The sequence below is a fragment of the Mobula birostris genome, chromosome 28, assembly GCF_030028105.1.
Source record: "Mobula birostris isolate sMobBir1 chromosome 28, sMobBir1.hap1, whole genome shotgun sequence".
NCBI lineage: Eukaryota > Metazoa > Chordata > Chondrichthyes > Myliobatiformes > Myliobatidae > Mobula > Mobula birostris.
In genome coordinates, this window is record NC_092397.1 from 12,162,660 (window position 1) to 12,175,436 (window position 12,777).

The 12,777-nt window shown below is 48.5% G+C and overlaps 1 protein-coding gene across 3 annotated transcripts in view; it reads right to left on the reverse strand.

Annotated features, from left to right (window-relative positions):
* LOC140189157 (RNA-binding protein 4B-like) overlaps positions 1-11,030 on the reverse strand; it is a 32,580-nt gene extending 21,550 nt beyond the window's left edge. For 2 of the 3 annotated variants that reach the window (XR_011883471.1, XM_072245856.1), the window contains exons 1-2: positions 10,520-11,030; positions 7,434-8,143 (exon numbers count right to left, since the gene is read on the reverse strand). Coding sequence is in view for 2 of the 3 variants with exons in the window: in XM_072245856.1 (XP_072101957.1) it covers positions 7,464-8,143; positions 10,520-10,859 (1,020 nt within the window). In the remaining variant the exon portion in view is untranslated. Of the gene's footprint in view, positions 1-3,169; positions 5,150-7,433; positions 8,144-10,519 lie in introns of those variants that run through there. The other variant, XM_072245855.1, reaches the window with a different exon arrangement.
* Between the last annotated feature and the right edge of the window lie 1,747 nt (positions 11,031-12,777).

The window sequence follows — 12,777 nt, forward strand, 5'->3', positions numbered from 1 at the left end:
TATTATTTTTTTTTGTAATTTGCAGTTTGCCTTCTTTTGCACGTCGGTTGTTTGGCCGTCTTTGCGTTCAGACAATTGATTCCATTGTGTTTGTTTGCATCTCTACTGTGAATGCCCACGAGAGAGCGAGCCTACCTGAGATACCAAAGTGCTGGGTTATGGACTCTACATCAAGGTCTCTTTGGGGGCTTTTGCTATTGTTTGCATGGTGGATGGGGTTGTCAGTACTTCTGCTGTTTATGAAATGGGGAGGGAGCTTCAGGTTTTTGATGTCTCTATCATTCAATCTTTAGAGTTTGTTTCATGGATGTCTGTGAAGAGTAAGAATTTCAGGTTGTATACCGTATACATTCTCTGACATTAAATTGAACCAGTTGAAAATTAATCTCAGAGTAGTATAATCATGATATACATGTACTTTGATAACAACATTACCATGAACTTTGATCACATCTTCCAAAACATTCAGGGAAGCTAAAACTTCAATTTATGGACAGGACTTATTTCATCGTAATTTATTGGTAGGACTGGCTTTATTCTGAAGCTGCCGTTGCTTTCTTCCCTGAGCCATACTCTCTCTAATGCAATCTTAAATGTGTTTTCCACTAGAGTTCAAAAGATGAAGGGAGCACAAAAGGGAAGGCCTTTATTTTACAAGAAGCACAACTCTGGCAATGCGCCCACACGGTTAGCTGGTAGGAAGGCCTACATCTTCTCTGTAGAGTTAACCTGACTTATTTGACAGCTGATGGAATCTATTTTGCAGTTGCACTTACGTTTTTTTTCCCAATCATTTGTTTTAAAAATATACCCTTTTCACCCTTGGTACAGTGTTATTTGTACAGATTCTACCACCGCCACCCCATTATCTTTGTAAAATTTACACCATGTTCTGCCTGCTGTTGCTCCAAGGGTTTATCTCCATCTACCATTTAGCATCCTAGCCTTCAGCAGTAAGCTATGGAACTCATTCTCCAAATCTCTCAAAAAACTGATGCCCTCCCCCACCTCCAAAGCTTTTCCTCCAAGAGGACCACAACGTTGTCATCGGGTTTTGAGACTTGCATGCCTCAACGACCCAGAGAGTAATGTTGGCTGGAGTCAGGGCTTTGGCTCTTGGTAGGGTCATCCATGCCAAACAGGGTCAAAGGGTAGCGGCCAGACTAATAGTGGTCCACTGGTCCTCCAAGTTTTGGGGCGGGGGGGGGTTCAGCTCAGGGCTAACAACCCTGACTGGTAAAATAAAATTGTTATGGAAACAGCAATAAAGACCCCTTCTACATCAGTGCAACGGCATTTCCGAGTCTCCATCCAGGGCCTGCATGAAACCAGGCTACTGACACAATGAAGGAAGCCCTGAACACCGCCAGAGATGGAGGACTTACATTGCTGTCCTAAACTCCAGCGGCACAATAGGCTGTAACATCTAAATCTTTTGAGTACTTACACTGTCTTGGTGCCACATTTTGCTTGACGGAACTGTGGAGTAGCAAAGCACACTGAAGTGCAGTGTGTATTAGCTACAGCAGCTCCCAACCCAACAATCTCCACCATCTTTGGACTTCACGAGCAGACGAATAGGCCAATTGGCCTCATTTTGCCCCCATGTCTTAGGTTTTATGGTCTTTGAGGTATACTACAGGTCTTCCCTAGGCTGACAGGGTTCTATTCCATGACAGCTCACAAGTTGGGAAAGGTGGACACGAACCAAGTTTGCAGCCAGCAGAAGATGCCCGCAACCCAAAAGCAGCCGGCCGGTCTCCCCAGTGTAAACAAGTTAGGTGCTCATAGCCAGAGGAGGTGCTGTATCTACGATTGTCCTATTATCACCACTGGGTGCTAGATCTAAGTTCTCAGCCGTGCTCCCAACAGCACAGTGGCAGTACCTTCACTTGGACTGTAATAGCTTCAACCAGCAGTTCACCACCACTTTTGATGGTGGAGATCCTGAAAAAGCAATTAAATACAAAACTGAAAGTTGCTGTGTAAATGAAGACTTTTTTTCTGAGAACCAGTACAGAGATACTGTTCACACCATCATCGACAGTGCATGGAAGTAACCACTCTCAGTCGATAGGTAAAAATGATGTGGCAATTTGAAGCACTGTTTTCCACACCAGAATGGGAACCATTGGTGCACTCATTTCAAGGCAGTGCCACTGTCTGGCAGACTTGCCACTCCAAGCATCTGCCATGACCCTGCTTTGCACATACTGATATCAAATTCAAAGCTATCTATTGACAAGCTGCAACACATTCAGGTCACTGCTAGACTTTTAATTAAAACAAAAAGTGAGGAAACATCATCCCTGGCCTATCAGTTCAACATTTGCTTCCTGTTATCCTTTAGAACTCATTAAAGTTCTCTTAATGTATTTTTAAGTTCTTAATGTTCTGGACCTAGAGTACATCACAGAATCATTTTATAATCCTACTTGAGCTCTCAGGACTTTTTCTGCTAGTCTCTTAAATTTAAACAATTTCCCTCAGAAGATAATTGGGCAGGTCAGCTTTTTCTAAGCTACTGTGGAATTCAATTCCAAAAACTATAAAGGATGCAGACTCAGTTGACACTTTTAAACGTTAGCTCAAAACCTATTTAACTCTGTCTTTTACTTTCATGTTTACTTTTGTATTTCCATGTTTGCATTGTAAAGCACTTCGCCTGTATGAAAAGTGCTGTTATCACTAGCGGAAAAGATACCACAGATTAAGCCTAACAAGGTGATGCTGTGTACAAGCTCAGAAGCCTCCCATTCACTGTCCATCTGTAAACACTAATCAGTGAAGAGATGCTGCCAAGGTGCGGTCATAAAGACCTCATCAGCTGCAATACCAAGGGTTTATTTGGTGGGGGTGGGTCAGCAAGTTATGCCCCAGGTCACAGAGCAAATTCTTTGCTCTTTTCCAGCAAGACCTCACCAAACATTCCAGGTGTTGCAGTGGGGTGCCAGTCCAAACAATTACACACAAGCTCTGGAACGGGGGCTAATGTGTTACCAACTGAGCTGATCTCACCCTCCCCACCCCAACCCACAATTTCAATAGGTCCAGCCTGTGAATTAAGAGCGACAGTGTGACAGGGTGAAAGCACTGAGCTCTGAGAACCAGACAGCCCACAGGTAAGCGCCCAGCAGACTACCATTGTAAGTGAAAACACACACAAGTAAATGTTTCAGATTAGTTTTATTGAATCTTAAGCTACAGGTTAAATTACAAATACCCCTGCCCATCCCTTCCAAATCTAATTTCAGACACTGGTTTTAGGGTAGGCAATTACACAAAACTACTAAATCATTTCTCATGCTATAGGTAAATTAAATGAACCTTATTTCTTTTAATAATTTGTAATACCAGAAAGGACATATGAGCGCGCCTCCCCTAATCCCATTCCTTTACGATCCCCACCCACCATCCCAAAAAAACATCTGCAGTTTCTTTTGCAACCTTCCCGCCGCCAAAGGCACTAACAGAGGGATGATAACAGCTCTCCAGCACAGACAGGAACAGGTGCAGTCGGTGCCAGAAGGCTGGTCAACCTCAGGGGACAATGTGACCGAATACAACCCTCTCACTCCCACACACACACCTTACAAGTGCACACACGGTGCAACTTTCTACCGCACACAACACAGTACACGTCCGCACTGGGCCAATGGGGCATGAGAGATGCTTTTTATAGCTCCCTCTCAGATGACTGCACATTAACAAAGGAACAGGAAACGCGCCACATGCATGCACGCACACACATACACTCAGACACAGAAAGAGCCCAGAAAAGATGCAGTGTCCTCTTACAGCATATCAGTTTCAGAAGCATGCCTCTTGCCCCCTTGTCAACTGTTGCCCCTAGCAAGCAAGCTCCTAGAATAAGTAGTAACCCTGGTCAAAATTCTGCTGCTTTTCCCATCGTGCCAGTAGTTTTCGCACTGATTAGGTCACCCATATTCCAGATTAAAGTGAGATGGGATGGGGAAGGTGGGGTGGGGGAGGGGAGCACTAACTGGAGAAGGTAGACCACACAACAGCATCACCGAACCCTGACTGACACTGCGCAGGTCATCCACACACCCCACCCCTGACTGACCCCCACCACCAGCTCTCCGCCCCTCCCGCCCAACTCTCACCCCACGAGTCCAGAGGCTGCAGAGAAACAAGAGTGACAAGGAAAACAAAAACGAAGAGAGCACAAGCACAGGCAGAACAACTGCTCCCGTGCAACCTGGGGACTGGACCAACTGTGGCGACATGTTGGGTGTGGCTGAGACAAATGGGGAGGGAGAGAGTGACAGTAAAGCTACTCTTTTTTTTTGTATCAATCGTGGTGGTGGTACGATTCAGAAGCGACAAATATTTAAAAGGGGAAGCCTGTTCTGCTTCACCATGCAATCGCCAAACTGGAGGACCAAGTGACCGTGCCAACTGCAAGTAGAAGAAGCCACTGGTGGGGACGACGCAGGGCCAGAGGAATGGCTGGAATCCCAGCTAGTTTCAAGCACCAGAGGCCCCAGGATCAGCTCCGAGCTTCTGAACCCCAGGCAACAAGGTGCCACAGCAAGAGCAGCTCATCACTCCTCCCAAAGCTGCCCACCTACAGGCAGTAAAGGGGCTGCGAACCCATCACTACTTGAGGGACCTGCATGGTGAATTAATGGAACAGGCTCCCCCCTTTAAAACGTGCTGGGAAGTAGTTACTGAAGGCGCCTTTTTGCCAACTTGCATTCAGAGAGATCTGTAGGACTTGTACGGAGAGATTTTTTTTTCGGAAGGGGGGAGGGATTGGGTTTGGGTGCAGGGAGATGTCCGGAAAATGGAACCAAAAATAAAACCCCTGGAACAGCATCCAATCACAATCAGGGAGAGAGATAAGCGTCAAGTGTGTTCACATAACCTACGGATCACACGGTGGAGCTGCAGAGATTATATGTTTTGAGAAAGAGAGAAAGATATAATATATATAATTTTTTTTTGTTTAAATGCCACGGCGCTGTTCGTGCCACGATCGCGCGGGTCGTGTATTCGTCTGGAGAGAGCAAACTTCCGGTCGGACGGCGGCGGCGGCGGCGGAGGAGGAGGAGGAGGAGGAAATCGTCGGTTCATTGGGCAATAGTGGGGTTCGGTGGAATAAGCGTAGCCGTACTGATCATACCTAAGAGAAAAAGCACATCATGTCAATACAGAGAGGGTGGCAAGGAAAGACGCTCACGCATTCACCGAGGGAGAGGGTGCGGGGGGAGGAGGCAAGCTAGAAGTGAGCACTGTGGGGGACTAATATAATGGGGCTCTGTGGGGAGGGAGGGTCACCTAACAATTTGAAAATTCATCTCTCGCCAATGAAGCACGGAATTTGAGGTGAGGACATGGTGTTCAGCCAGGTTTTGTGATGGTATCTGGGGCCATAAATGACCAAAGATGGTGCCGTAAGCACCCCAGCAACCACTTCCCCCACCCAGTCACTCTGGTTCACAAGTCACCTCTTCCACTCTTAAACCAACAGTGGTGGGGGTTCACCTTTTTTTTAAAACCCTGACAACCTGCTATAAGGCAATTTGGAACACCATTCTCCCTCACCTACATCCCTCCTACTCAAGGGTTTAGGGTCTCTGGAATAGGCATCTTACTGTGCTACCAACACCCTCAATGTCTGTGAATGACGTATGGTTCAGGGACAATCTGAACTCATCCAGGAGGGAGTCACCACCCCTCCATCACTTTTTGAGTCCATACCTCCAGTAGAGACACTGTCAAAGATGCAGAGATCCAGACCATTTGCGTGACACAGAGAATATAAAGGGACGTTTAACAGAAGCAGGCCCCGGCACAACACACAAGACCCACCAGCACCACAAACAGGAGTGAAGCAGCCTCTGGTAGATTATCTAAAGCATCCACAACCGTCAATGAAGTAAATGCCAAGGCAAGAACGGAGACGGCTCATCCCTTCAACCAAAAGGCCACTGTGAGGGCTGCAGGCCACCAGGTGATCCCACCTACAACTATGGCAGGGCTGGAAACAGCACGTCAGTCTCTCCCAAGACCTCGCAATCTCTTTCTTACACATCCCCTGGGTAGGACCAAGGGAAGCGGTGATGGTAATCTCTAAATGGGCTCTGCATCCAGCCTAAGGCACAAGGTAAAATCAAACAGGAGTATAACTAAAGCGTTTGCCTACTCAAGATATTCTTACTTGTTCATCACCGTTCAGGATTACAGGATCCCGGGAAACATGATGCAGATGTAACTCAGCACCTGGGTGATTTTCCAAGGCAGGCACACTTATCAGAATCAAAAAGGGGCTATCGCAAGACTTTCACCTTTTTCACATTCAGAATGAAACCAGTCTGAGGAAAGATGGCAAGAGCATCAAAGGCTAATAATCTGACACTCTGTGAATGGATTTATTGCAGAAGAATGGGGTCCAGGCCAATTAAACCAGTGCCGTGTACTTGTGGGAATTTTATTACCACAAGATAAACTACTGGGTTACCAGGGATGTCCGAAGTTGTGACACATAAAAAGGGTTTAACGATTAGGATTGAGTCAGATTCCACTTGGGTTGCTTTCATAAGATTGCGTTCTCAATAAAAGCAAATCTGGGGTGTGGCGATGGGGAGGAGCAGTCACTGCCCTGTCCTTAACAGTGCAATTACATTACCAAATCAATGTTTGTGCTAGGATGCAAGTTCAGGGCATTGCAGAATAATCTAACACAGTAGTCATTCAAGCCCATTCACTGTGTTTGCAATGACTCCCAAAGGGGCACCCCATCAATCCTGATCCTGTTCTTTGCCTGTGATTATTTATAATTTCACACCTCGCCAAATATTCTTCGTGAAGTTACTGACTTGGCTTTGGGGGGGGGGGGGTCACAGACTTTTCTGCTCTCCTGAACTTGGAATATCTGTCAAAGCTCTGTTTCAGAGGTAATTCCCACCTTCAGTATCCTAGTAAATGTCCACTTACAGCCTTGTTAACCCCAACGTTCTCTCTGCTGCTCAGAGTGGGGACGGGAGGGTTCCCCTCCAGTTACGTATGGCTCTATAGCAGGCTTCGTATTTGCATGTGATGGCTACGATTGGTTAATGACCCAAAAGTCATCAATTTGCAGCTGGGGGTGGAAAGCTAACATGGCCTCCTTTAGCCTCATCTTTGACAAACGTCCTCTGGGACCTTTACACAGGCAGTGTCCAAATCAAGAACTCCAGAAACTCACACACAATACCTGTTTCTGGCAACATTCATCCAAATCCAAACAGAGAGGGCACCATTCCCACATATGCATTCTCAAAGTAGATAACAGGGGACACCCAACCCCATTTCAGAAGGCAAATGCTGAGATAATTTCATCTCTTTTCTCCCCAGCAACTCCTCACCCGCCCCAACCGCCACGCAACACGCCACTCCGCGCCAGCGCCAAGTTCTGCGTTACTTACTGTGGAGCCCACAGGATGCCTGGTGTGGCATTACTGCTCCGTCACCTGGGCAGTCCCAAGGGAAGAGTCTTCAACGGGTGCCACCGTATTCCACGCAGCAGCAGCGACGTAAACGACATTATTCGCTGCCGAGGCCGCCATGCTCTCCCCTGTCCCCACTGCAGAAGTAAGGGCGGCATGCCCTGCTGCCGCCGCCGCCTGCTTGCGTGCTACGGCTATGTACCTGAGGCTTTCGTCCATGTATTTCTCTGTTTGATATTTTGGCACCGTGAGCGGCGAGAGGCGGGTGCGCTCATACAGGGAGTTGTTACTGGTGGTCACTGCAGACGAGGCAAGACGATTAGGGCTCCTCTCTCTTCCATAATCGAGAGTCGCATAACCAGCGGCAGCGGTGGCCGTCTGGTAATCTTCGTAATAGTCGTAATAGGAGCCGTGACCGTAATCGTAGTCGTAATAGGAATAGTAAGAGGGGTAGTATTGGGACGCCAGCTGGTACTGGCTGTACTGATTCAGGCGCAGTGAGTGGCAATCTCGAGCTTGGTGGCCCTGCCTTCCGCAACGCTGACATACTTCCCGCTGCCCACCAGATTTCCCATAGGTCGACCTGGAGAGCTGCACCCTGAGCTTGTTCCCTAGGAACTCCTGGCCGTCTAGGCTGGCTATTGCTTTGATTGCATCTTCCTCTTTTTCCATGTGGACAAAAGCATAATCTGAAAAAGAGGAGGAAGGAAAGTTACATTCGCATCTTAGAAAACAGCATTGGCACCCAATTGCTGCCCAATCCCCAGCAGGGCCATTAGAAAGCTGTTGTTTGAATCATGACACAGTAGCACTAAACCTCCGCTATGATACACAAGCAGATGCCTAGTCACCTTCAGTCCTGTCAATTACTTAATTTTCTTTCATGATCAGATCTAGTCAATATCCAGGCTGAAAAGTGGAAAATTACACGGTGGATGATGGTCATTTCTGATCAGAGTTCACCTTGAAATGGGGCAGGTACAATGATACGATTTAAAAACCACTGGGATACTATGGGGGGTGGATCTGGGCCAAATGGAGGAAATTGAGATTAGATGGTTGGGCATCATGATATGACATGGACACATTGGGCTCTACGCCTCTGCAAGTTTGCCTCCATCTGACTGGGAGCTCAGTGAACCAACCGTGGCTAACAGAGCTGCTCAGCGCCCCATCCACTACTGTAAACGCTCGCTCCAATCCACATCCCCCCACAGAGAGGCTTCAGTGGGAATCAGCTACAAAACCAAGGGGGTGTATCGGTTAGTGGAAGCTGTTACAGCTCAGAGTCAATTCCAGAGATTATACGTTCTCCCCATAACCTCGTGGACTTTCTCCCACATTCCAAAGAGGTACTGGTTAGTAGGTTAATTTGTCCTGTGATTCGGTTAGCGTTAAAGAGTGGAGTGCTGGACAGCGTGACTCTTTGGATTGGAAGGACCAGTTCCACACTAAACTAAAGCATACTACAATTGTGGCAGCAAGTAGAGCTGCTGCCATATGGCACCCAGTGAACTGAGGCTCAATCCTCACTGCAGGGGCTGTTTGCATGGAGGTTTCATGCCTTCTCCGGGACTGCACCGAGTTTCCCGAGGTCCCCCGATTCCGTCTCACACCAAAGACGTGCATTTTGCTTGGTTAACTCGCCTCTGCAAGTTGCGCCCAGTGCATGGGCAGGTGGTAGAATATGAGAGGAGGCAGGAGAGAGGAGAGTCAATGAGGATGTGGGGGGGGGGGGGAGGGAGGGGCAGGGGAACATAAACAGGACTAACCAACGTTAGCACTAATGGTTCAGTGTGGATGTGGCGGACTGGTCATCCTTTAATTCTTTCTACATCGGTCTGCAGCAACTGGAACACCACCCCGTGCAATACCACGCACCATACCAAATAACACACTACTTCTGTGATCTTTGGCTTTGAACCTACCTAACATTACTATGGACATTATTATCGTGTCTGCTGAAGGGTCTTGGCCTGTAGTTCTTTTCCATTGATGGTGCATGGCCTGCTGAGTTCCTCCAGCATTTTGTGAGTGTTGATTGGACTTCCAGTGCCTGCAGATTTTCTCTTGTTTGTGATTGGAATACTACAGGTGTACCTTCACTGGAGAATCTTAGTGATCCCAGCAGTAACCCTGGGGTCACTGACTGGGAAATAATATATCTAACAGCAGCACCCTTTGCCAGAATGAATGGAATGGACCTGACACATTCCCCTGAATGTATCTCGGGTCTCCAATTTACCTTTCTGTCAGTGAATTAGTCAACCACACATCTTCACATATCCTACTAAATCCATGTAATCACATAAAGCCTGTAAGACATAGGAGTTCATTTAGTCCATTCAACCCATCAGCAAATCAACAATTGCATCATGGCTGATTTATTATCCTTTCCAAACCTACTCTTCTGCCTTCTCCCCATAAGCTACGTCCTTACTAATCAAGAACGTCATTGCCTTTGTATAGAAAATCCTACAGAAGGTAGTGGATTTGACCCAGTACATCACAGGCAAAGCCCTCACCATCATTGAGCACATCTACTTGAAACGTTGCCGTAGAAAAGCAGCGTCCATCACCAGAGATCCCCACCACCCTTCTCGCTGCTGCCTTCAGGTAGAAGGTACAGGAGCCTCAGGACTCGCACCACCAGGTTGAGGAACAGTTACTACCCCTCAACCATCAGGCTCTCGAACTAGTGATTAACTACACTCACTTGCCCCATCATTGAGATGCTCTCACACTTTAAGGACTCTTTATCTCATGTTCTCGTTATTTATCGCTTATTTGCATCCGCAGACTTTGTTGTCTTGTGCACTCTGATTAATCTTTCACTGATCCTGTTAAAGCAACAGATCACCTTTAGATTCTAAAACTCAGGGTTGTATACGCACTTTTGATAATAAAATGTACACAGAACGGGCTCATTCTCCCTTTGACGTGCAATGGCGCCGGGCTGCGTAACGTCATGACGTCAGAGGAATCCCTTCTATTCCTCCGCCGGGCTCTCGGAGGCCCTAAGCGAACCTGCGCCTCCCCCCACCAACCCCCCGGGGCCCCCTCACCTTTGACGATGTCGCACTCGACCACGCGGCCGTACTCCTCGAACTTGGCCCGCAGCTCCTGGTTGCTGCAGCTGGCCGCCAGGTTGCCCACGTAGACCTTGGTGACGGCCGCGGAGATCGGGGGCTTAGGCCGCGACTCGGCCACGTTGAGCTTCTGGCCGTGCAGCTCGTACTGGTTGAGCGCGGCGATGGCCTGCGCCGCCTCCTCGGGGCTGTCCATGTGCACGAAGCCGTAGTGCCGGATGATATCGCACTCCCGCACCGTGCCATAATACTCGAAGAGCGTACGCAACTCCTCCACCGTGCCCTCAGTCGGGATGTTGCCCACAAATATCTTCATTTTGCTCTCTGTGCCTCCCTTCCCTTTCTACAGTAATCGCTTTATCCAAACACCGCTGGCCTCGCGTATTTATGTTTAAACTGTTTGTTTTATTTTGAATAGAGCGCGACGATGCTGCCCCCCACTCTACAAAATGGCGCCGGTCCCAACGTTCGCCCAGGCAGTTGGAGTGGGAGGGGACGACCCTCTTTAAATGATGGTGCTCTCAGCCAATCAGAATCGGAGTACCGTCCCGCCGCCGGATGGGCAGCCAATCGTGTTCCGATATTCCCCTCCGTTTGTCTCCAAAGCCCGCCCACTCCCTCTCGCACAGCTACATCCGGCGGAAAGGGGCGGGACACACTGCCCCTTTCTGCAGCGCGGATTGGGCGCGCTGCGTGACCACGCGTGTTCCCATTCGCTCACATACTTCTCACTCCCGTCAGCTATAAATTTTGCGTCGAAAGGATGCGGGGTTACTTTTATGTGCGAAACAGCTTCTGATGATGTTGAGGTGTGAGAATTGGAAGAATTCGTATACGGAGGGGTAAGGGCAAGTGACGAGGCTTTCGGTCGGATCGCTGGTCAAAGGTGAGAGGTCAGAGGTCTCACATGGCCGCCACCTGTTAGATACATAGAGGAGGAATTCCGCAGATGCTGGAAATTCAAGCAACACACATCAAAGTTGCTGGTGAACGCAGCAGGCCAGGCAGCATCTCTAGGAAGAGGTACAGTCGACGTTTCAGGCCGAGACCCTTCGTCAGGACCCGTTGTTAGATGCATAGAGTGTTTTTCAAGTGACGGATAGTTGTCAAGCCACACCATTGCTCTTTTCATTTTGTTAGAACCCTACCCCGCCTTTGTATTGCTTTATACCCTCCTGGCCTCATTACTCCTGTCACCAATGCCTCCCTGCAGTGTTCCCCACCTTCATTCCATGGTGCACTGCCACCTCCTATGAAAGTCCACCTTCTTCAACTCTTTATAAACAGAGGGGACACTGTACAGAGGCTGGAATACTTGAGCAACACACACACACACACACACACACACACAAAGAGCTGGATGAATTCAGAGGGTCGACAAGACATGGAGCAGAATTGGGCCATTCTGCTCCGCCATTCCATCATGCCTGGTCCCGGAGGCCAAGTCCGTAAGTATATTTAAGGCGGAAGTTCGAAGTTCCATCAAGGGATCAAAGGATGTGGTGAGAAGGCAGGTGTGTGGGGTTGAGTGGGATCCGGGAGCAGCCATACTGAAATGGCAGAGCAGACTCAATGGGCCAAATGGCCCAATTTTGCTCCTACGTCTTATGGTGTTGCCCCTCCAGCCTGAGGGTGGACTCACCTTGCCATGAGGGAAGGCCATGGATTGACACGCCGGAATGGGAATGGGAATTAAAATGGTTGGCCGCTGTGAAGTCCTGTTTTTGTATCGGATAGAGTGGTGCTGCTTGATGAAGTGTTTTCCCAGTGTATGACAGTTCTCACCAATGTAGAAGAGGCCGCATCACTTCGGGAGCACTGGACACAATGGGGGACCCCAGCAGATCTGTAGGTGAAGTGTTTGGGGCCCTGAATGGAGGTGAGGGAGGAGGTGTATGGGCAGGTGTAGCACTTGGCCGTTTGTGGGGATAAGTGCTGGGAGGGAGATTAGTGGGGAGGGACAAATGGTTAAGGGAATTCCAGAGGAAGCGATCCCTGGGGAAATCGTACGGGGGAGGTAAAGATATGTTTAGTGGGGATGTTTAATGGGGACAAGCTCTCACTACCTATTAAGTGCTCCCAATAGCGTGCACCTCAAATAGCTGCTGACAACCAAGTCCAGCTCCTGGCCTTCACATGTGACTTAGCTATTAAGCCCGGTGGAAGGGAAGGAAAAATTCCCATGACCGATTAATTTCATGGGATATGGGCAAAAAGTGGCCAAAACAGCATTT